This window comes from Bos grunniens, chromosome 10, assembly GCF_055505025.1.
Source record: "Bos grunniens cultivar Pamir isolate PY7600 chromosome 10, Bosgru_T2T1.0, whole genome shotgun sequence".
NCBI classification, from domain to species: Eukaryota; Metazoa; Chordata; class Mammalia; order Artiodactyla; family Bovidae; genus Bos; species Bos grunniens.
The window spans coordinates 19244210-19269954 of record NC_141174.1 but is presented as its reverse complement, the minus strand read 5'-3'; the positions used below and the strand labels follow the sequence as shown (position 1 = coordinate 19269954).

The following is a 25745-nucleotide window of genomic DNA, read 5'->3' as shown; positions in this document are numbered from 1 at the left end:
TGAGCTCTTTCAAATCCTGAAAGATGATGCTGTGAAAGTGCTGCACTCAATATGCCAGCAAATTTGAAAAACTCAGCAGTGGCCATAGGACTGGAAAAGGTCAGTTTTCATTCCAATCCCAAAGAAAGGCAATGCCAAAGAATGCTCAAACTAACACACAATTGCACTCATCTCACACTCTAGGAAAGTAATGCTCAAAATTCTCCAAGCCAGGCTTCAGCAATACATGAACCGTGAACTTCCTGATGTTCAAGCTGGTTTTAGAAAAGGCAGAGGAGCCAGAAATCAAACTGCCAACATCCACTGGATCATCGAAAAAGGAAGAGAGTTCTAGAAAAACATCTATTTCTGCTTTATTGACTATGCCAAAGCCTTTGACTGTGTGGATCACAATAAACTGTGGAAAATTCTGAAAGAGATGGGAATACCAGACCACCTGACCTGCCTCTTGAGAAACCTATATGCAGGTCAGGAAGCAACAGTTAGAACTGGACATGGAACAACAGACTGGTTCCAAATAGGAAAAGGAGTACGTCAAGGCTGTATATTGTCACCCTGCTTATTTAATTTATATGCAGAGTACATCATGAGAAACGCTGGGCTGGATGAAGCACAAGCTGGAATCAGGATTGCCAGGAGAAATATCAATAACCTCAGATATGCAGATGACACCACCCTTATGGCAGAAAGTGAAGAGGAACTAAAAAACCTCTTGATGAAAGTGAAAGTGGAGAGTGAAAAAGTTGGCTTAAAGCTCAACATTGAGAAAACGAAGATCATGGCATCTGGTCCCATCACTTCATGGGAAATAGATGGGGAAACCGTGTCAGACTTTATACTTTTGGGCTCCAAAATCACTGCAGATGATGACTGCAGCCATGAAATTAAAAGACGCTTAGTCCTTGCAAGGAAAGTTATGACCAGCCTAGATAGCATATTGAAAAGCAGAGACATTACTTTGCCAACAAAGGTCCTTCTAGTCAAGGCTATGGTTTTTCCAGTGGTCATGTATGGATGTGAAAGTTGGACTGTGAAGAAAGCTGAGCGCTGAAGAATTGATGCTTTTGAACTGTGGTGTTGGAGAAGACTCTTGAGAGTCCCTTGGACTGCAAGGAGATCCAACCAGTCCATTCTAAAGGAGATCAGTCCTGGGTGTTCTTTGGAAGGACTGATGCTAAAGCTGAAACTCCAATACTTTGGCCCTCATGCAAAGAGTTGACTCATTGGAAAAGACTCTGATGCTGGGAGGGATTGAGGGCAGGAGGAGAAGGGGACAACAGAGGATGAGATGGCTGGATGGCATCACCAACTCGATGGACATGAGCTTGGGTGAACTCCAGGAGTTGGTGATAGACAGGGAGGCCTGGCGTGCTACAATTCACTCGGACACGACGGAGTGACTGAACTGAACTGAACGAATAAAATAGTCAATGTTTGAAGATCACCAACAGTTGCTACCTTCACAAAAAGAGAGATACCAGGTATTACGTACCTCGTGATGAAAGTATACACCACTGTTTATTAAGTAGTCTTACTATTTTTATATACTAAAGAGGCAGAGAAAAAGAGAGAACCTGGATGTGATGAAGCCTCTAGCTCTAAGCACCATCGTACAAGAAACAAAAGAGACAGAAGAAAATGTCAGACACCACCATAGGAATACAGTCAGTAAAATAAAATCACGGGAAACTCTATTGAACAAGTAAACTGATTTATTTAACAAAAAAATCAAAGGGGGAAAAAAGAGCAAACTGAAGGGAAACCCTTTGTATTAAAAGAAACTTTAAAGACATACCAATTAACTGGCAATGCATGGGCCTTATTTGAATCCCAATTCAAATAAACCATAATAAAAACATTTGGAAACAATTTAAGATAATTAAGACAATGTTTAAGACAATCAAGGCAATAGAAATATTGACTGGATGTTTGATTATATTAATTATTGATTTCTTAAATCTATGCTAATATTTTGGTTATTTTTGTTAAAAAGTAAATCCTTATATGTTTTCAACTTGTAAAAATTATATTCACAATCTTTTAAAAAGTAGTCTTTATCTTTTTGAGATATGTATGGAATATTGTCAGGTGAAATGATATTATGACTAGCATTATGATTTCATGCAAAAGAGGTGGCAACATTTACAATATAAGAGTGGACATGTACTGATCATTGTTGAAGCTGGTGATGGGGTACACAAGTCTCATTATCTTTTCTATCTTTGTATATGTTTGAAATTTTCCATAAAAAAGTGTGTTTTTTAATTCTGCATTTATTATGCTTAATATTTAGACCAAATGACATGACACATTCCAGAACGTGGTGTAAAAACCCAAGCACATCCCAACAGTAAGCGATGGGCACCATTGTCTACCATTGACCCCTTCAGGGCTAAAGGCCAGCAAGGCAGTCTCTGGCCATTACCTCCTGCACCTGTTTCTAAAGGCACAAAGAGTAGCCAAGGTCATTGTCGCACAAGGGTCCCAAGGGTCCTCAAGGCAAAAGTCAAGGGGGGAAGGGTCCTGATGGATATTTTCCCCAGGAGCCCAGGGATGAGAATCCCACCTTCCTCTCCATCCTCACAGGACTCCCAGCCCCTTGGATTTCCCCTCCCATGTGGGAAACCCACACTCACATCATTCTCCGAGGTCCCACAGAGGATGCAGGACTTGCATTCTATGCACTGCCACTTGTAGGTCTTGACAGCCTCGGTCATGTTCAGGGTGAACTGCAGGCAGGTGGGGTGACCTGGAGGAAGCAGAAATGGCAGCATTAAGGCCAGGGGTCTGACCTGTCACCCCCTCAACACAACATTATGCCTCACTTGGAGGGAGGGTGGGGTAGCATGTGTTGGGAAGCAAACTGGGGGCCTGGACGGGACCCTACCCGCCTTCTTCACCACCACCCACAGTTACAGTAGATCAATGCCCAAAGAGAGGAGTGAGGATTAACCCTTTGCTGGGGGGAGATGTCACCCAAGTCCTCTTGCCCTAAGAGCCGCGTCCCCCCAGAGGTGTAACCAGGTGATGAAGACCGAAAGTGGTGATCATAGAGAATGAGAAAGGAAATCACACAGCACAAGGCGATGCTATGAGAGTCAGCAACATCATCTCCCCAGCATCAGCTGTGGTGGCAGCAACATAAGAGCTATTTGGAGTTGATCCTTCTGACCTGCAAAGTTGTTCATGCTGCCTCAGGGTACAGGGGAAGAGACCAGAGAGAGCGTGTGAGCCTCCCAGGGACAGAGCTCAGGGGCACTGGAAGGCTCTGCACTGCCACCTAAAGTGTCCCTCCGTGCCCACGACCAGGGGACCAGCAGAAGTCCACACCCTGCACAGGAAGAGCAGGGAGGCTGGAAAAGTAGAGCATCGTTGCAAGGATGTCCAGGTCTGTCCTGAACTCTTCTCTTCATCCCAAATATCATGTCAGCCAAGCCAATAGCAAGAGCAGGGAAGGACATTAATGTGACCTTAGAGCCCCAGCCCCAGTGGTCCTACACCAGAGGCTTGGCCTGCAGGGCTGAGCTCTACCCTCAGTTACAGCTCACCCAAAAGACAGAGGCCAGCAGCGAGAGAACAACTGTGAGCCCCAGAATGCGAAGCCTTTGACCTTCTGTTTGACAGGGACGGGAAAACTGGAAGAGGTCCCCAGGTCACTCAGGGTTGTGAATCAGAAGGCAGAACACTCAGGGTGAAGCCTGTTACAGACACTGTCACAAAAGAATGGACAGTTTGCCTATTGCTGGGGGTTCACCCTTCTCCAGAGCTTCCAACTCTGCCAAATCCACCATATCATGAATTGCTTGGCCTCTATCACATGAAGGATTGTAAGGTTCCAAAGGAGAAGAGTATAGATGGGCCTCCAGTTAGAGGCAGTTCTACCAACCCAGTGTCCCCCACAGAGAATCAAGATCTACATGGTAACACCACTCCTTGGCAAAGTCACAACTCAGCAGGAGACCCCCATTTCCCCTTTTCTATATTCTCACAAAGCTGGTTCCATCATGGTCCTTTGGGGGACATTCTGTCCATTCAGTCAACAGACAAACCCTTCAGATCTGGGGCCCCAGCGACACACACCACACCGAGCTATCTCTGAGAGTGAGAGTGGAGACTCGTGTTGAGGGAAGCTGGGGACACTTCACAAACAGCAGGTGGGAACATTGAGGTGGGGAGGAGCCTAAAAGCTTTTCTAGGACTTCTCAGAGGCCATCCAAGGTAGAAACCCCCAAGGCTCTGAACCGATAACTTGCTCAAAGCAACACCATACCAGTGACCCAGGGGAGAGAGACCTTACATTAAAAGATTGGATGAACATCCAGATGATATCTGATGGCTTCTCAAAAATCTAAGGATGCTGGCCAGGGTTGTTCCCTACCCCGCTCTCTCACACGGAGTAGTGGGATGGGAATAGGAGAGAATATACCAGCTTGAGATTCTGAGTGGTCTGTGCCAGAGATGCCCATGTTTGGACACCCAGGAAGTTTGATGATTAATTCATGGAGCAGATACCTAGATTAGCAGGTTGTCATTGCCCAGTTCCACAACCTCAGTGCACACCCAGCCACACCCAGCCAGCTTCATGAACAAGGATTTATTGGACATCTGCTAGAGCAGTCACGGTCCCAGACAGAAAAGATACACTGGTGAGCAAGACCACACACATCCCTACCTCCAGATCCCTCTAGTCTGATCAGAGAGAACTCAAATTAATAAACTACACACATACCTATTTACTTACAGCTGTGTGATAAGTGCCATGAAGGAAAATCATAAGTGGCAATGAAAAATCACAGGAGGTTCGTATCTAGTCTGAGATGTCAAGGAAACCTTCTCTGAGAAAGATCTTGGAGTTGACACCTGGCAGATGAGGAGATTAGCTGGATGGGTGAGGGAGAGGATTCCGTGTGTGGAGGATGGTGCATGGAGGGGCAGGGCACTGAGCCATGGAGGAACTGGGCAAACTCAAAGGAAGGGAAAAGCCAGTAGGCAGAGGCTCACAAGCGAAGCAGGAGGGGAGGCGGATGAGAAGCACCCGGAGACGAGCTAGAGTCAGACTACCCGGGCACGTTGTGCCCCTCATTAAGGATTTGGGGCTTTAAAACATTTAAGCCTTTGGGCAAGGCAGTGACTAGATTACTCTGTGCGTTTTTCTAAGATTATTAGATTTTTCATTTTTTAAAAAATTTTATTGGAGTATTGTTTTACATTGTTGTGTTAGTTTCTGCTGTACAGTAAAGTGAATCAGCTATACGTTTACATATATCCCCTCTTTTTTGGATTTAAAAGAGCATTCCTTCAGCAAGAGGGAAACTTTGGATGGTGAAGCAATTCTGAACCTTGATTGCAGTGGTAGTTATGTATGTGATAAGATTGCATAGAACAATAAACATACATGCATAAACACATGTGTGTGAGTATAAAACCAGTAACACGGATAAGGAGGTCTGTGATTGCATGGCTGTCAATCGCCTGGTTTATAGTGTACTGTGGAACAGAGTGTACTATGGTTCATAGTGTACCTGGTTCATAGTGTACTTACATACCTACAGAAGTACTATGGGTATGTAAGATGTTACCATCAGGGGAAATGAGCAAAGCATGCATGGGACCTCTCAGTAATGTAATTTATAACTTTCCATGTAGTTATAATTATTTCAAAGTAAAAAGTTGAAAAGACCTTTTTAAATAAGGAAAACACACAAAAAAATTGTCATCAAAAAGGAAGAAAGAAAAGGGAGGGAGGGAGGGAGAAAGGAAAGAGATGCTGTCAAAGGAAAGAATTGGGGGTGGAGGCAAAGGGAATATAAAGATGTAAGAATTGTTGCCAGGAAACTAGTTTGAAGACAGATGCTGCTGGCAGGAGAAAGGCAAGCATGATGGAGGTGAAGATTTGAGAAGTATTAAAGAAATCATTGGCAGGACCTGGCTATGATTTGAAGTTTCAGAGTGTGGGAAAGAGAGATGATGAGAAGTAGTCTCAAGATTCCGACGTAAGAAAAGAGGTGGGATGCAGTGAAACTTACACAGATGAGGAAGACTATGGAAAGCACAGAGGGACCAAATGCAAGAGAGAAGCACTCTGTTTTGAGTAGGTTGAATTTGGGAAGTCTGTGATATTTAGGGTGGAAACATCAAGTGGATGAGGTCAAATACAGGGGTTTAAAGCTCAAAAGAGAAGTACAGACCAGACATATAAATTTAGGAGTTTTTGCTAAATGGGTGTGTTAATCGCTCAGTTGTGTCCAACTCTTTGCGACCCCATGGACTGTAACCCACCAGGCTCCTCTGTCCATGGGATTCTGCAGGCAAGAATACTGAAGTGGGTAGCCATTCCCTTCTCCAGGGGATCTTCCCAACTCAGGGATCAAACCCAGGCCCCCTGCATTGCAGGCAGATTCTTTATCATCTAAGCCACCAGGGAAGTTTTGCTAAATAGGCAGTCATTAAAACCATGAGAATTAATGAAATTATCTGAGAAAAGAGAAAAGAAGAGGAAAGAAGAGAGAAAAAGATCTAGTACTGAGCTTTAAAGAACTGTTTGAAGATCAAAAGAAAGAACCAACAGAGGAAATTGGAAGGATGGCCAGAGAAAGGTAAGACCAGCAAGTATGGGTCACAGTGTTCCAGAGGAGGAGAGGGTGGTCGGTCAGCTGTGTTGACTGCCAAGGTTCGTGGGTTTGTCATTGTTCAGTAAGGACCCTGAGGGAGGGCGTGTTGCCAGAGCAGAGCAGAAGCTGCTCTACTAATAATAACACCCTAAGTGGTGCTGCCTTCCCTGGAAAGGAAGGTCAGCACATTCCAGAGCGTGACCTGGAGCCCCACAGCCTGCTGGACGCCCCTGAGGGTGGGCGGTGGCGTGGGGGGGTGCAAGCTTCAGGCAGCCAACTGCACTTCACAAGTATCTACTGAACTCCAACTCTGTTCAAGACCTCTGCAACCGGTGTGCTGAGCTCTGAAGACATTTTCTAGAAGAGCTTTGGACCAGTGAACGGTAGCAAGTGGGCTTGAGAAACTCCTGTTGGAAGTCCACCCTCCCCCCCGAAAAAAAAATCCGATGGGCTTTCTCTGTATTCCTGTCTTGAGACAGTCACTAGCCTCCTCGCTAAGACTTTAAACCCAAAGAATGGGAATGGAGCTCACACAGCCTCCACCCTGGGTAAAATTCAAGGCTCCGAGTCTGCTGGTCCATGGGGTTGCAAAGATTCGGACACAACTGAGTGACTCACACTTTTTCACTTTCAGAGTCGCTTCAGCTCTGCCTACAGAGCTCCTTCACTCAGAACTCAGACTCGAGTGGGAGAGGAAAGACAATGATGCAACTTCTCAGCCCGGGAGGGTAAGACGCAAAGAGGTAAGTCACCCAAGCTGCCGTTAGCAGGAGCAAACGCTACACCCAGAACTAGGTTCTGATTTCTGTGCCACCAGAACAGTTGCCTGTCTGTGCCCGTCTCTACAAACTGGAGAAGGCATCTCCTTGATAAAACTGCAAGGATAAGGCTTCTTATCTACCATGGACATGACTGGAATAATGCACACTGTTGGACAAAACAAGAAGTTTCGAGGAAAACTACCAGAAGCCCAAACTTTGACTACTAGAATTCCTTATTTAGGTCAGGACAAATTCCTAAAATCTTTAGAAGTGGGTAATGGTCTTTCCAATTCAAAGCAATAGTGGCTCAGTTGTGTCTGACTCTATGTGACCCCACGGACTATGGAATTCTCCAGGCCAGAATACTGGAGTGGGTAGCCTTTCCCTTCTCCAGGGGATCTTCCCAACCCAGGGATCGAACCTGGGTCTCCTGCATCGCAGGCGGATTCTTTACCAGCTGAGCCACCAGGGAAGCCCTTCCAATTCAAAGGTGGCACAAAATAGAGGCACACTGGCAATAAAGCAAATTATGGTCACTCACTACTTAGGGATTTCCGTCCTTATCTCTTTTGTAAAGTTAACAATCATTCTTTAATGTGCTTCCTTGGAAAATCTGAGTTTTCCATATTTCCAGTTTTCTTAAAGCAAGGAATACCTGCATTGCTATTTGAATATCCTAGTGGAGTGAAGTCGCAAAGAGTCAGACATGACTGAACATGGATGCGCGCCTAGTGGAGTGAAGGGGTAACATCCTTTCCCAGGTCCCCTGGGTGAGATGATTCAACAGGACATTTATAAGATACCAATTACCAAAATGGATTTAGAAGGTGGGGTGGTATGCATGAATCATCTTAGCCAGATCATTAAAAACAAGGCCCTTCCTAAGTGCTCCTCCAAACTGGTTCTATCAGGAGGCTTCGATAAATCTGCCCAGTTGTTTACTTGGTCCAGTGGTGAACTTTGCATAAAGAGACATTCTAAATCCAGCCCTGTGCTGTGCAGGTCACTTCAGCCATGTCCAACTCTTTGCGACTCCATGGACTGTAGCTGGTCAGGCTCCTCTGTCTTTGGGATTCTCCAGGCAAGAATACTCGAGTGGGTTGCCATGCCCTCCTCTAGGGGATCTTCCTGACCCAAGGATCAAACCTGCATTTCTTATATCTCCTGCACTGGCAGGTGGCTTCTTACCACTAGTGCCACCTGGGAAACCCTACCACCTTCCAAAACGGACCTCAATCTTCCCTACAAGCTGAAACAGAAAATGTAACCCCTGACCACCATGTCCAGAGACCTAGCTTCTGGACAGGGGTTTCAGACAACAGAGATTTGGCTTCAGGGTGCTATTTCAGCAGCTGGGTAGAAAACGGAAACCAGTGTGGTGTGAGAAGCTTCTCAGAAAGAAGACTGTTCACGAGATTGGTATGTACGAAATTAGAGTCTCCCTAACTCAGGGGAATAAAGAAGGCAGGAGAGACTATCACACATAGTGAAGTAAGTCATAAAGAGAAAAACAAATATCGTATACTAACGCTACATGTGGAATCTAAGAAAAAAGGGATAGATTATCTTATTTGCAAAACAGAAATAGACACACAAATATAGAGAACAAATTTATGGAAACAAAGAGGGGAAAGAAGAGGTGGGATGAATTGGGAGACTGGGATTGACTTACAGACACTATTGATACTATGCATAAAACAGACAATTAATGAGAACCCACAGTATAGCTCAGGGAACTCTATTCAGTGCTCTGTGGTGACCTAAATGGGAAGGAAATCCAAAAAAGAGGGCATGTATGTATATGTTTAGGTGATTCACTTTGCTGTAGAAACTAATGCAACATTGTAAAGTGACTGGACTCCAATAAAAAGTAATTTTTAAAAAGAGAGAGAGAAGGCAGGCATCTGAAAACAGGAAATGCCCCCTTGCCCCCTGAAGGACACATCTCGTGTCTTTCCAGAGCGCATGTGCATAGACGCAGAGAATGTTCCAGGGACAGTGAACAGGAGCTGTGGTATTTGAGTGCGAAGGCACACAGACAAATATCCAGGCAAAACCAGTGTTAGTTTTATATTCACAGCTGCCTACTTCCACACATGCTCATACACAGCTACCCACACATATGGATATTTGCAGCATTTTAGGGGTAAAATATGTAAATATACCTTGTTGATTGAGTTCATATTACAATTGTGACTTAGATGCTCACAGAAGTTAACAGTCGGTGTCACTCTACAGGTACTCAGCACAGTGAGAGAAACACAGTTCATTTTCAACAAACCCTGGGCAAAAAGAAATCTACAAACTACTAGGACATGTGTCTCTTACATTATGATCCTTATTAAAAGAGTTTTTTATTTCATTATTGCCAATATTTAATTTGGACTAGGCTAAGCCACATCACTGATTAAATTAGAGCTCCAGGAAAAAAAATTATCTCTCTAGGTATTTGCTGAAAACATAAATAAAATAGATACAAATAACTGTGGAAGTAGCATGGTCTATTATTTATTCATTGTGAAATTATAAACATCCAATTATATTTTATTACCTTATTTATCAATGTTGAACTCTTAAAAATTAATTTCTCAGGAAAGGAAAACCTAAATATCCCTGGTTCTCAGGCAAGTAACTGCAAAATTCAAATTTGTGCTCCTCTGTCTCATGCCTGGTTTATAGAAATCATATTATGTAAAAAATATAGGATCAATTCCAACCTGAAATAGCACCAAAAACAAGTCTCCATAAGTATTCATTAGAAAATACTTTGGCTCAAATTTCTAGCAGTTCTCTATATTCATACACACATACAAGTTCTAATATTTACATATTGCAAAAATACATAAGAAGCTTCAGCTATAGAGAATTCATGCACAGTGCAATCAAATCTGAATCATCCACGCTAAAGAGTAATTTGAGGAGAAAAAATACTACTACCCCACCTGGGGAAACCCTCTCACTCCAATCAGACCCATTCATTTCCCCTTATTCTCTCTCTCTCCTTCCCTGTCTCTCTGTCTCTATCTCTCCCATTCTCTCTTTCTCTCCTTCTCTTTCAATCCCCCTCCACTTTGAGACCCAGTTTGTCAAAAGGAGGGAATGTGGCTCTGAGTCTTTATACTTAGTCTGTAAAGGGGGATGGAGACCAATTCTGAGCAGTCAAGAATTCAAACTTTGTGCACCTGTATTGTGACAAGCTTTTACTCAGGCACTGCTTCCCCATCTAGATTACTTCTCCAGCCCTTCTTTGCAAACCTTCTGCAATGGTCTCAGGCTCACCTCTCATCTGCCCCAGATATTACTTCTAACACTAGGACATCTACAAATCTATGACCACAATGGCATTCCAGAGACATCTGCCTGGCTCCCTTTTTCTCATCATTTTGATGTCCTTCAACAAGGATGAAGAGGAGAAAGAAAGTAGAAAGGATAAGACCAAAGTAACAAAAACACACTCAAAATAAATGATGGTGAATGCCACGGCTACCTCTTGCTGGGCTAAAACACTACCATCAGCAAGTTCAACCCATCTTAGAGGTCTGCTTATCCTCTCTCAAAGCTGTCAAACTCAAGGCACACAGGTGCCACACAGGAGGCAAGCCACAGGGATTGTAACTTCAATCACTGTCATCAATAATCATAGAAAACACATTCATGCAAGAACATTGAAAAGTGAAAGTGAAGTTGCTCAGTTGTGTCCGATTCTTTGCGATCCCATGGACTATAGCCTACGAGGTTCCTCCATCCATGGAATTTTCCAGGCAAGAGTACTGGAGTGGATCACCATTTATTAGGAGTGCTTTTAGTGGGCTAAACCATTAAGGGCTTCATATGGTGCCATTCTCAAATGGCCCTAGAAATTCCCCCAAGTTTTCATGGTCAAGTGTGGTCTGAGTAGTCTCATCTATAAACCTGCAGTTGGTCTTTGTAAAGCAAAACCAGGGGGTGGGTGAGCCTTGACCTGGTTTTATATAGCTTACCTGACTGGCCCAGGTTGTGACCAAGGCACCAGAAAGATGTCAATGACCACAGTAATGATCCCGGCGCCTCTAATTAGTCACTGCAACTGAGGACCAAGGATAATTTATTCATTTGCTCATTCCCTCAACAGTATTTGTTGACTAAATAATTGTGGCAGGCACTCTTCTAGGCACTGGGGATACAGCAGTGGGAAAATCAAAACCTGCCCTCATGGAGCAAGTACCACAATTTGAGATATGATGCAGCATCTGAGTCCCTGAGACAAGTCACTTTGTCTCTAGCACATTAGTTTTCCAACATATTAATGAAAGGATAGGACTCTACTATCCAGGAAGCTGTGACTCTGCCTATGCCACTCATCAACACTATTTTTAGAGATATTCTTGATCCAAATTTCGTCCATCTGGTTGGACAAAACAAGCCTTCTAAAGTTTGCCAGCTGATACTCAGAGTAAAAGAAACTAAGAAGGAAATGTAAATAATCAGTTCTGCTACAATTTCTGGCAACTCTTCCACTGAAATAGCCCACTCCTAGCCCACTCCTAGACCAATACCGTGACAAAAAGCACAAGAAATCTAGACACTGAAAGTGCTCAACTTTTCATTAATTATAACACCCAACTGATGCAATAAGTCTGCTGCTAAGTCACTTCAGTCGTGTCCGACTCTGTGTGACCCCATAGATGGCAGCCCACCAGGCTCTGCCATCCCTAGGATTCTCCAGGCAAGAACATTGGAGTGGGTTGCCATTTCCTTCTCCAATGCATGAAAGTGAAAAGTAAAAGTGAAGTCACTCCGTTGTGTCTGACTCTTCGGGACCCCATGGACTGCAGCCCACCAGGCTCCTCCATCCATGGGATTTTCCAGGCAAGAGTACTGGAGTGGGGTGCCATTGCCTTCTCCAGATGCAATAAGTCGGGCCTGTACAAATGGACTGCCAGTGAATCTGGAGGCAGCCAAGGCCTTGGAAAAGGTTTTACTCATGAGCAATACTAGATCCGGGTTGAGCTGGCTGTGTAGCGGTGGGCAGATATTTCCAGGCAGGGAGTGGAAGAAGAGAGTCACCAACATGAGCAACTCAGACTGACTCTCTTTCTAAATCTTTAGCTGGAACTGTAGACTGTAGGCAATTATCTGCCAAAGTGATGCTTGTCCCACAGCAGTGCACGGAGGCCAGCCTGAATCATCCTCCAGAGCCCAACATCAGTTTCTGCTGTGAATCTCTGACATTGGCTATGCAGTTCAGACCTCTCTGGACATCATGAGCATCCAGCCACGGGTCCTGGCTAAAGACTCTGAATTTTCTTTGGAAAAGTAAACCTGAAGAAGAAATTGTTGTACAGAGTGGAGATCCTAAAACCTTCCTGGAGGATTTTATGGCTTCATTGATGGTAGTAGCAGAAAAGAGCAGTGATTAATCAACACTTGATTATCTGTGATCCTCCAACTGCTGATCTTCCATGAATCAGCAGATGGATTCATGGGTGGTCTAAGTTTTTGAGTTACCTAAGGAAATTTGAGATGGTATTCCATTTCTTTCTTTTGAAAATATTTCAGATCTCTACCAAGTCAAATGGAGTAGCCATCATGGTCAACAAAAGAGTTCAAAATGCAGTACTTGGATGCAATCTCAAATATGACAGAATGATCTCTGTTCATTTCCAAGGCAAACCATTCAATATCACAGTAATCCAAGTCTACACCCCAACCAGTAATGCTGAAGAAGCTAAAGTTGAACGGTTCTATGAAGACCTACAAGACCTTTTAGAACTAACACCCCAAAAAAGATGTCCTTTTCATTATAGGGGACTGGAATGCAAAAGTAGGTAGTCAAGAAACACCTGGAGTAACAGGCAAATTTGGCCTTGGAGTATGGAATGAAGCAGGGCAAAGACTAATAGAGTTTTGCCAAGAAAATGCATTGGTCATAGCAAACACCCTCTTCCAACAACACAAGAGAAGGCTCTACACATGGACATCATCAGATAGTCAACACCGAAATCAGACTGATTATATTCTTTGCAGCCAAAGATGGAGAAGCTCTATACAGTCAACAAAAACAAGACCAGGAGCTGATTGTGGCTCAGATCATGAACTCCTTATTGCCAAATTCAGACTGAAAATGAAGAAAGTAGGGAAAACCACTAGACCATTCAGGTATGACCTAAATCAAATTCCTTATGATTATACAGTGGAAGTGAGAAATAGATTTAAGGGCCTAGATCTGATAGATAGAGTGCCTGATGAACTATGGACTGAGGTTTGTGACATTGTACAGGAAACAGGGGTCAAGACCATTCCCATGGAAAAGAAATGCAAAAAAGCAAAATGGCTGTCTGAGAAGGCCTTACAAATAGCTGTGAAAAGAAGAGAAGTGAAAAGCAAAGGAGAAAAGGAAAGATATAAGCATCTGAATGCAGAGTTCCAAAGAATAGCAAGAAGAGATAAGAAAGCCTTCCTCAGCAATCAATGCAAAGAAATAGAGGAAAACAACAGAATGGGAAAGACTAGAGATCTCTTCAAGAAAATTAGAGATACCAAGGGAACATTTCATGCAAAGATGGGTTCAATAAAGGACAGAAATAGTATGGACCTAACAGAAGCAGAAGATAAGAAGAGGTGGCAAGAATACACAGAAGAACTGTACAAAAAAGTCTTCACAACCCAGATAATCATGATGGTGTGATCACTCACCTAGAGCCAGATATCCTGGAATGTGAAGTCAAGTGGGCCTTAGAAAGTATCACTACGAACAAAGCTAGTGGAGGTGATGGAATTCCAGTTGAGCTATTTCAAATCCTGAAAGATGATGCTGTGAAAGTGCTGCACTCAATATGCCAGCAAATTTGGAAAACTCAGCAGTGGCCACAGGACTGGAAAAGGTCAGTTTTCATTCCAATCCCAAAGAAAGGCAATGCCAAAGAATGCTCAAACTAACACACCATTGCACTCATCTCACACACTGGTACAGTAATGCTCAAATTCTCCAAGCCAGGCTTCAGCAATACGTGAACCGTGAACTTCCAGATGTTCAAGCTGGTTTTAGAAAAGGCAGAGGAACCAGAGATCAAATTGCCAACATCTGCTGGATCATGGAAAAAGGAAGATAGTTCCAGAAAAACATCTATTTCTGCTTTATTGACTATGCCAAAGCCTTTGAGTGTGTGGATCACAATAAACTGTGGAAAATTCTGAAAGAGATGGGAATACCAGACCACCTGACCTGCCTCTTGAGAAACCTATATGCAGGTCAGGAAGCAACACTTAGAACTGGACATGGAACAACAGACTGGTTCCAAATAGGAAAAGGAATATGTCAAGGCTGTATATTGTCACCCTGCTTATTTAACTTATATGCAGAGTACATCATGAGAAACACTGGACTGGAAGAAGCACAAGCTGGAATCAGGATTGCCAGGAGAAATATCAATAACCTCAGATATGCAGATGACACCACCCTTATGGCAGAAAGTGAAGAGGAACTAAAAAACCTCTTGATGAAGGTGAAAGAGGAGAGTGAAAAAGTTGGCTTAAAGCTCAACATTCAGAAAACGAAGATCATGGCATCTGGTCCCATCACTTCATGGGAAATAGATGGGGAAACAGTGGAAATAGTGTCAGACTTTATTTTTCTGGGCTCCAAAATCACTGTAGATGGTGACTGCAGCCATGAAATTAAAAGACGCTTACTCCTTGCAAGGAAAGTTATGACCAGCCTAGATAGCATATTGAAAAGCAGAGACATTACTTTGCCAACAAAGGTCCACCTAGTCAAGGCTATGGTTTTTCCAGTGGTCATGTATGGATGTGAGAGTTGGACTGTGAAGAAAGCTGAGCGCTGAAGAATTGATGCTTTTGAACTGTGGTGTTGGAGAAGACTCTTGAGAGTCCCTTGGACTGCAAGGAGATCCAACCAGTCCATTCTGAAGGAGATCAGAATTTCTGGGATTTCTTTGGAAGGAATGATGCTAAAGCTGAAACTCCAGTACTTTGGCCACCTCATGCGAAGAGTTGACTCATTGGAAAAGACTCTGATGCTGGGAGGGATTGGGAGCAGGAGGAGAAGGGGATGACAGAGGATGAGATGGTTGGATGGCATCACTGACTCGATGGACGTGAGTCTGAGTGAACTCCGGGAGTTGGTGATGGACAGGGAGGCCTGGTGTATTGCAGTTCATGGGGTCGCAAAGAGTCAGACACAACTGAGCGACTGAACTGAACTGGACTGACCAAGTCAAAAGAAAAATGATGTTTTCTTGCTTTTCTGGCCTTTTCTATGTGAGACTGGCAAGCAATCATAGACATGCCTAGAAATAGAAGACTTAGAGTGTATCCATGACACTTAAACACTGTCTTACATTTTATTTTTTGAAACATTTTTCAGTCTAATTTTGAGAGTTCTTCTGATTTAGCAATTCACTTCATTGTGATGAGGTTTGTACAGAAAAATAGTTCTACTGAATTTGACCTAATTCACTGAGTACTTGCACCTTCCAGGAACTGTACTAGGTGCTGAAATTTCAAACATGAATGAGGCATGGAGCCTACCTTGAGAAGCTCAGGTTAGGGAGGCATGACAGGCAGCCTCTGAGATGACTATCAACGATCTCACTTTCCTGCTCTTCGTAAGCATATGTAATTCTCTCTCCTTGAGGGTGGGTTGGACTTACTGATTCACCTCTAGCAAGTATGATATGACCAAAGTGATAGGATATCACTCCTAATATTAAGTTTCATCTTTGACACTCTGTCTTGTGCTTTCTCACTCATTTGCTCTTAGGGAAGCCAGCTGCAGTGTTGTGAGATGTCCTTGAAGAGGTTTCAGTCCAATAACCTGGGAGGAAATGAATCCTGCCAAAAACAATGTGAGAGAGCTTAGAATTGGATCCTCTCCCAGTTAATCCTTCAGATGAGACCATAGCCCTGGCTGACAATTTGACTGCAGCTTCGCAAGAGACCTTTATCCAAAGGCACTCAGCTTAAACCACACCTAGACTTCTAACCCAGACTAACTATGAGATAATAAATATTTATGTTTTCAGCTGTTACATTTTGGATTAATTTGTTATACAGCACCAGATAACTATTATAAGTTATATACACACACACATACACACACACACACATATATAAATGGCTATATGCTATGCTGTGCTAAGTCACTTCTGTTGTGTCCTTCTCTTTGTGACCCTATGGACCATAGCCTGCCAGGCTCCTCTGTCCATGGGATTCTGAAGGCAAGTACACTAGAATGGGTTGCCATACCCTCCTCCAGGGGATCTTCCCAACCCAGGGATCAAACTTGTATCTCTTAAGTTTCCTGAATTGGCAGGCAGGTTCTTTACTGCTAGTGCCACCTGGGAAGCCCGTTAATGACTATCATACAATTCAATAAGTACTATAATAGGGGAAGAAATAAAGTGCTTACAGATGGAGTAGCAGTAAATAATAGGGAGCTTGGGGAATGTCACTGAGAGGAGGTAGCATTTAAGCTGGGCCTTGAAGGATGAATAGGAGCTTTCTAAGAAAAAAAATAAAGAGAATTACAGGGAGAGGAAATTGCAAGAAATTTAAAGGGCATGGTTCGTCTAGGCAAAGCAGAGTGTCTCAAGAGGAGCAGGGGAAAAGGGAAATGGCAAAAGATGATGTTAGAGAGGTAAGAGGAAAGATGCATAGGGCCTCTTATACAGATATACAGATCTGAATGTGACCCTGTAAGCAGTGAGAAATCCTCAGTTTTTTAAGCAGGGACCTGATTTGCTTGTACCCATGCTTTAGAGAAGCCACGGGCTTCCCAGGTAGCGTTAGTGGTAAAGAACAAGCCTGCAGGAAACATAAGAGACATGGGTTCAATACCTGGGTCGGAAAGATCCCCTGGAGAAGGAAATGGCAACCTAGCCCAGTATTCTTGCCTGGAGAATCCCATGGACTGAAGCAACTTAGCACACATGCTTTAGAGAGATGATTCTGGTGGCAGGACAGAGGGTGGATATAGTGGAGACAGCTCCAGGTACAATATCCATTTATTCAAAAAGTTTTTTTTGAACACTTGCAATGTGCCAGGCACTGTGAGAGGTGCCAAGCAGTGAGTAACACAAATAAAAGCTCCTACTCCTATGCAGCTTATGTTCTAGTGGGGGCACTAGCCAGGACCAGCCTAGAAACAGTGGTGATAAATGTAGGAAACATTTGAGAGGTAGGATTAATCAATGGGACAGGATACCTGCCTAGACATGGGTGTGAGGAAGAGGGAGAAGTAAAAAGTGACACTGAGATTCTTAGGTTGAGACACAGAGTAAATGATACCCCTGTTAGCTGAGGAGACAGCAGGCTTGCAGAAAGTAACAATAGATTCAATGTTGGCATATTGCATTTGTTGTAATGAGATATTCAATGGAGTTGTCCATGGATAGCTGAGAAAATGCAGGGCTATACTCAGGAGAGAGGACCAGGCTGCAGATATAGATTTAGGAATCATCAGATGTGGGTGGTAGACAAAGCCTTGGCACTTAGTGAGATACTCAGGGAGGGACTGTGCTGTGCTCAGTCGCATAGTCAGGTCCAACTCTGTGACCCCATGGACTATAGTCCACCAGGCTCCTATGTCATGGGGATTCTCCAGGCAAGAATACTAGAGTGGGTTGCCATGCCCTCCTCCAGGCGATCTTCCCGACCCAGGGATCAAAACCAGGTCTCCTGCATTGCAGGTGGATTCTTTACCAGCTAAGCTACCAGGGAAGCCCCAGGGAGAGACTACAGAGTGAAAAATAAAAAGTGGGGAATGGTGGAGAGAGTACCCACTGGAACTGAAGGCATTAAAGGGCATCAGGAAGAGAACTCAGTGAGAAAGACTGAGACAATGGAGTCACAAAATGAGAAGAACCTGGAGAGAGACCTTCATGGCATCCAAGGAAGAGGATGGGATGGCCACCGACATGAAGGGAGAGGTTCAGCAAGAAAAGAACTGAGTATTACACTGTGAGTCAGTGCTGAATAGAACCAGGTAAAGTGATCCCCAGGAGCAGTGGACCCTCATCCCTCTCTGGATGACTGGGTGGTTTCAGCATTGCAGAGAGAAGAATTCACCAGTAGATAATCTCACAACGTGCTTCTCCTTCCACAGGCTTTGTCCATCAGGCTAAGTTTATAGTGTTTATATGCAAACACCATATAAAACTGTCTTAGGAGTATTGCCTTTATCTGATGCCATTCGTTGATAGCAGGGGTCATTTTTTGATGTAGATTCCATGGCCAAAGTGAGGCCCTGCTAGAATCACTTTCCATCTATGCCCTAGGAGCTGCATCCAGTCTCTGGAAGCCAGTTCATTCCTCCCGACCTTGGATTGAAGCTCTTCAGTCCCGGGTGTCAGAGCCCCACCTGCAAGGCTGGGGCAGATCCTGGCGGAGGCTTCAGAATCTGGTCATGTGGCTGTGCGTGTTCTCTAAGAAAGGTCAGATCCAGGAGGGTTGTTGGCACCACAGGCAGGAGAGCGACTCTGCAAGTCAGACTGAGCAGTGGGGAGGAAGGAAATGATCGCCAGGCAGTAATGTTGGTGACTATGGTGCTTTTTAAAAATACCCTCGAGTTAGTCAATCCTCCTCTTTTCAAGAAATGAAGGCTATTCCCCAATCTCTCAACATGGGCTGACTTGTTTGAACAAATACAGTAAAAAGGAAGTGACAATATGCAACTTTGGAAGCTAAATAATAAAAAAGGCACCCCCCTCTTCCTTCCCTCTGTCCCTCTCTCCCTGTCCCTCCTTGGGAAAAAAGTCAGCTGCTATGTTATAAGCAGCCCTATGGAAAGATCCACATGACAAGGAGTTGAGAGCAGCCTCTGACCATCAGCCAGTAAGGAACTGAGGCCCCCAGTCCAACAGCCTGAGATGAGGTGAACCCTACCAACATCACGTGAGCGGGCCTGGAGCAACATCTTCAACCCCAGTGCAGCCTGGAGATGACCACAGCCCCACCCAACATTGTGACCGCCACCTCCTGAGAGAACGCAGTCTTACCGCCCAGCTGAGCCATCCCCAGATTTCTGATCCTCACAAACTGTGACATGAGAAATGTTTGTTGTTCTAAGCTACTGCATTGCAGGGGGATTACACAGGTCACAGATAACTAAAGCAGTGACAAAGGAGAAACAGTAAGAGGTCTGTGGGAAAGCTCTAGAAAACCAGGTACTTGACAGGACTCCCACTTAGGCAAGTCCCCGCCACAGAAGGGCCAGCGCTGGCCTGAACAAGGAAGGGCAGAAGTGGGGTCTGGGGTCTTATCTCACTTCTCCTCCATGTAGGGCTGTTACTTTTTAAATGAATCGTCTTTGAAAGAGCTGATACTAAAAATTAAGACAGTTTATGCGACAATGTGAGGGTGACTAAAAAAAGAAGTAAATAGGTGTGAAACCTCACTGGGCAGCAAGAGCACATCTGCAGCTTCCTGGGCCCAACATGTCTGCTCGGTGTGGGCCAGAGGGGGACTCTCCACCAGAGAGGCTGCCACCTTGGCCTCTGGGCTTGACCTCTAGTCCCCTCTCACCCTCAACCTGCTCCACCCTCCTTCCACCTTCCTGAGCCCCTCTCTCACCTCCAACGAGCTTTCCATGTAGGTTCCCTGGAACAAGGACCCCCCTGCCCTTACTCCCCACCATATTAGAAAGCCAGAGACTCCCCAGAAGTTCCACAAACTGATACGGCCACGTATAGCCAGTGTGTGGGCTAAAGAAAGCAATGCTTAGACATCTTAATGGTAATTCTCATAACACCTTTCTACTCACTGGTCTACTTGGATTCTCCTTGCTGATCATGTGAGGCAGGCGGGACAGATACAAATACGCCTGATTTACAGGTGAGGAAACTGAGGCTCAGAACGGCTCAGGCAGACAGCAAGTTGTGGAGCCAGGGCTAGAAGCCATGTCCTCACAGGCTTGTCCTTTGGACTCTTTCCTTCCCACTTCCACCCCGCGCCATGGTCACCCAACTCCAGTGTGGTGGCCCAGCTTGAGTCACCTCCGTACTTGAAGCTGTTAAATCTGACAGCGCATCCCCCTTTTACTCACAAGAAGTTGCCTAAGGCACTGTCAGGTAGGTCACTGAGTTCCTCTTTGCCTCAGTCTCCTCAGTTGATACCACACAAAGGTGACTATTTGTTCCCGAAGACCCTTCTGGGCCTCAGTGTTCCATGCCTCATGCGAAATCCCTCAGGAAGCCAGGCTTGCTCACACAAGGCCAGGCATTGAGTCCTCACCATCTGGCAGTGACTAATCCTGGAAAACCCTGGGGAAGACTTGCTGTGGAGTGAGCCAGTCCAGCCCACGCCAAGAGGGCCTGAAGGCTGCAGGAAACCTGTGGACATTACTGGGCTTCAGCACCCGAGAATCTCAACAGATGTGACCTCACTGGCCACAGCTCCTCGGCTGAGGTGAGGAGGTGTCCTTCCCCTCTCCTCGGCGCACCATCCCATACAGCCTTGCTGGGCCAGCTGTCAGTGGATAGGAATGCTCCTTACTCACCTTATTTAGAAGCACAAAGAGCAGAAAAGGCCCCCCTTTCGCATTCATCAGACTGCATCACAGTCAAGACACCTACAATCCTACCTCCCCACTCTGAAGCCGCAGCAAGTGTTCACCAACTCATCATTTTCTCTCTTCACCTCCCATTTCCTCCATGTCACTAATCTGCTTTCCAAGTCATGATGGCAGGAGAATGAAAAATGAGGGTGATGGTGGTAAGAACCGGGTTCCCTGAAGCCTTTCACCCAGGCTCCTTGAAAGTCCCTGAGGTCCCTGATATCCTTCAACATCCTCAACAAGAAGGAAACAAAAATCATGCAGAACTAACCCTACTTAATGGAGACACATCCTTAGTTTCCATGGGAGTACGGCAAAATCCGGCACCATCTGTCTGGCCTTGCATTAGCTCAGCTAATGCAACCTCCAACACAAAGGCAGCATCAGCTCTGTACTCATCCTGCATCTTTGGGGGGCACTCAGTCCAACTCATAGATCATTTTCCAGCAGCCAAATTCTCATCTTAAGATTAATCTGACTTTTCCTTACAATCAAACAACTATTTATCCAACAAACTCATGAATGAGAATTGATCTCGCTGTTTATTTAGAAAGCTAGAGGGGTTGGATTTACATGGGCTTTATATTTTTCCTCTAGATAAATTAAGGAGTTGTGCTAGAACAAAAGGAAGCAAATCAATGGCTATTTCCAGTGACCAGTGATCTGTCTTCAGATTTAACAGAAATGATGCCCTAAGACACATAGTTTATTCAGTACAAAAACACCCATCGATATTCAGTTAGTCAGTCAGTTCAGTCACTCAGTCATGTCCAACTCTTTGCAACCCTATGAATCGCAGCACACCAGGCCTCCCTGTCCATCACCAACTCCCAAAGTTTACCCAAACTCATCTCCATTGAGTTGGTGATGCCATCCAGCCATCTCATCCTCTGTCGTCCCCTTCTCCTCCTGCCCCCAATCCCTCCCAGCATCAGGGTCTTTTCCAATGAGTCAACTCTTCGCATGAGGTAGCCAAAGTATTGGACTTTCAGCTTCAACATCAGTCCTTCCAGTGAACACCCAGGACTGATCTCCTTTAGGATGGACTGGTTGGATCTCCTTGCAGTCCAAGGGACTCTCAAGAGTCTTCTCCAACACCACAGTTCAAAAGCATCAATTCTTCAGCCCTCAGCTTTCTTCACAGTCCAACTCTCACATCCATACATAACTACTGGAAAAACCATAGCCTTGACTAGAAGGACCTTTTTTGGCAAAGTAATGTCTCTGCTTTTTAATATCGATATTAGAGTAATGCAAAAGAGCCCTTCCTGGTACTTTGCAAATGTAGACAAGAGCCTTGCAAGTATTTGAAGATTCACAAAGTTCTTCTGGTTAGATGGCGATCAACACCATTCCACGACCAGGGGAATTAAGGATTGAGTATCTCTAAAATGGCTCTGGTTCACCTGAGGAATAGGTATGAGGGGATATTCAAATCTGACCTCCCTTCTGAGAGAGCTAAACAGGGGGCAGCATTCCATCCCATGCTGACAGCAGACATCATAAATCATGCAACATTCTCTTCACCACACTGACAGCAGACATCATTAATCAATGCAGCATTCTCTTTACTCTTCATGCCGAGACCCTGGCTCCTTCTCCAGTCCACCATGACCGGCCTGTGAATTCTCATGCAAGAAGAAACCGAGCTGCTACCTCTGAGCGGGAAGCTATTAAGCTTAATAGGTTAAAATCTCATGTGAAAATTAACGATTTGAACCTTCAGGAAGTCACCAGCTATTTAACTCCTGTTTCCCTTTCTGTGAGTCAGAGACCCTAATCAAAACCACTAAGACCGCAAACCAGATGGTGGCCTTGTTCTGTGGTTGGACTAACAGACAGTATTCCTACTGTCGCATACTTCTGTGTGCACAGAAAATCATCGCAAAGACCCTTTTTAAACAGAAAAGGTTTTAAAAGTAGTTCATTTTTTTTTTCTACTTCATCAGTTATGAGGTACCAACCCACCCCTCCTTAAATAATTCCAGCCTCTCTCATTGCTCACAGTGGGAAGTAAGCTCCTTAGTGTTACAAGCCTCTTTGCTGCCTGGTCACAACTGCCCTTTTTAGACTCGTTTTCTTTCCTGACCACTGACTCGACCACGTCTACACCCTCTGCGACAGTCTCACACGGAAAAGTTTTGCAGTCACCCTCCCTCTCCCCACCCCCATCCCCCAAACTCCCTTCTCTCTTTGCATTTCGCACTTGTGCACACAAAGGTCTCTCTGACCCATCTCTCAACTCCCATTCACAGCCAAACCTGTCAAGCAAGTAGTCTATACTCTGGTTACATGAAGTGTAGGCACATGGACCAGGGGTATGAGAATCACCTGGGGGCTTGTTAGAAACACCCACCCTAGACCTATGAACTTAAAAGCTACATTTTCACAAGACACACTGTCCTAAACTCACTCCCTCCTTTCCTGGGAAACCCCACCCAATCTTCTTTCTCTCTACTCTGACTTCCCTCCCTACCTCTCCATCAACAAGACTCTCACCAAATGAGTGGCTCCATCCATTCATATATGAATAAAAGGATCCATTAAATATGACTTCCCCTTGTGCCCACCCTAGGAACTTCTATTCAGCCTTCAAGTCCAGCCCAAATAGTCCACTTCTAGGAAGACATTTCTGCTCTCCAATGCAGACAAGGAAACCAAAGGGCTGAGAGGAGGCTGGGCAAACTGTCCAATCACAGCCAGCGTACCTGCTATGTGCCACCTTTAAGAATGACAGCAGAAAGAATGCTCACAGCCTCCCTACAAGCACCCCGTGGCCACTGTCAAGGGCAGAACTCTGTGGCTGAGATGGGGATGGCAAGTCGAAAGTTGCTTTGTGGATGAGGCCCCAAGCGGGCTGATCTAAACCAGGTTACCTTGTTCGGGTTCTTACCCACCAGGGCGCCCTCTACCCAGTCTCTCAGTCTCCTTGAAGATCATAGTCTGCTCCCTTTCTTCAACACACATTCCGAGAACACACCTCTTTCACTCTCCTGTCCTCAGGGGGAATTTTTCCTTTTTCTTTGGAGAACAAAGAACGCAGAGAGGACATATTAGTTGCTGCTGCTGCTGCTGCTCCAGCTGCTAAGTCGCTTCAGTCGTGTCCCTATAGAAGTGTCCCCAATAGAAGTTCCCAGGGTGGACTCTTCGTGACCCCATGGACTGGCCTGCCCAATTTCTCAGGCCACCGCAAGGCCATTCCACTGACCCAGCGGCTCTCCAGCTCCAGAGTACCCTGGAGAGGGCTTAAACACGCAGACCCTGATGCCAGGTCCTTGGGCTGCACTAGATGACCCTCTGCTTTCTAGATTCTCCTTGAGTCTTCCGCACAGGGCAAGCTATGTCATGACGCAGGTATGCAGGACCACAGATAAGTTGACCGGCTACTCTGACCTTGAATCTGTCTTGGTCAAATGAGGGCTCCAAAATCTTTCTGACCACCTCATCTTTCTATTGTGAGGATAGGGTATGTGCTCCTGCTTTACTAAAATGGAAAACATTCTTTCCCAAGGCAAGGTTTTCCCACTCTTTGGCTTTGTCTTGGCACTAACAAATAAACCTCTATTCCCATTCCCAGAAACTCTGTATTTCTCTCAACCTCAGAGCCTACTGTCAACATACTCTTAAGTGTTTCAGGCAGTCCTGTGATTGTTGGATACAAAGGACATCAATTCATACTGGCCAGTGTCCAGACATAAGCTGTCTTCCTGAGAGCATTTCTGTTTGCCACCGACCTGGGGGTCTTGTGCATAAACAGGAGGCCTTAGCCTCCTCCCAGCAGCCAGAAAAAGACAACACACACTCCGTCTCCAAGATAAGGCCTTTCAGGCAGCAACACACTTAGAATATCTCCTTTGTGTTAATGAGAACAAACACAAGTGCCCATCCCAGTGTTTGTGGGACTGATCTGACTGGGGTAGAAAAGACGTAAGATGTCATTTCCACTGTGTCATCATGAATCATTGAGAATCTTTGCAGCCTAATTAAACTGGACTTTTTGAAAGATTAGTGAATCCAACAGCCCTAGAACAAGCATTGCTTTTCACCATTTACTATTTTAGTGTTTATTCAATTATTTTTAAGAGGGATATACCTGAGCTAAAATCAAAAGAGCACAACTAGTAATAACCAGCTTGGTTCTAACTTACTGAGGATGCCATCAATTCATGGGTCAAGGGTGCCAACACATTGACTTCACACTTTGTACTGCTTATCATCCTCTCAGTCACCACCTCTCATAAGCCCATAGCCATCGACCCCATATCCATCCCTGAAATCACACCCTTGCATCTACCTGCTCACCTCTTTCTCCCTCTTTCTTACTCACCCTAACTCCAGATAAGCCCAACCCACCATGGGCTCCATGATGAACCCAGGTATAGAAAATCACACCACTGAGCTAACCAGTCTACACTGAGTGGTGACCACAAAACTTGGCAAACCATTCTCCCACATTGTTCCAGCTTCTCAAATCTCCCAGACCTCATGGCCCTTCCTCACACTCTTCTTGTTGACTTATACATATTAAAAAATACATAAGTGATAAGAATAAAACTTTCTCATCTTCTCCAAGTGCATCCATCCACCTCCTCGCCCCAGTGCCCCTATACTTGTCTCCTTCTTGATACCAGGAGCAACTCTCCCAGATCCTACTTGTGCCTGGAGCCCGACTTCTCACACCTTCCTGGGAACTTTGTTTCTTCTATAATTACCTCTTGAAACATCAATTTATTTCTTTCTAGTCAATCGTTCTGCCAGCATACAAATATGCTGGAAGAATGGGGCCAGGGCAGTGGCGGGGAGAAAGAAAGTACAGGCTGT

General features: G+C 44.9%; 1 protein-coding gene across 9 annotated transcripts in view; it reads right to left on the bottom strand.

Moving 5' to 3' along the window:
* DPF3 (double PHD fingers 3) overlaps window positions 1-25745 on the bottom strand; it is a 285381-nt gene that overhangs the window by 9037 nt on the left and 250599 nt on the right. For 6 of the 9 annotated variants that reach the window (XR_015134063.1, XR_015134061.1, XM_086319922.1 and 3 more), the window contains one exon: window positions 2637-2749. Coding sequence is in view for 7 of the 9 variants with exons in the window: in XM_086319922.1 (XP_086176048.1) it covers window positions 2637-2749 (113 nt within the window). In the remaining 2 variants the exon portion in view is untranslated. Of the gene's footprint in view, window positions 1-2418; window positions 2750-25745 lie in introns of those variants that run through there. The other 3 variants (XM_086319916.1, XM_086319921.1, XM_086319919.1) reach the window with 3 other exon arrangements.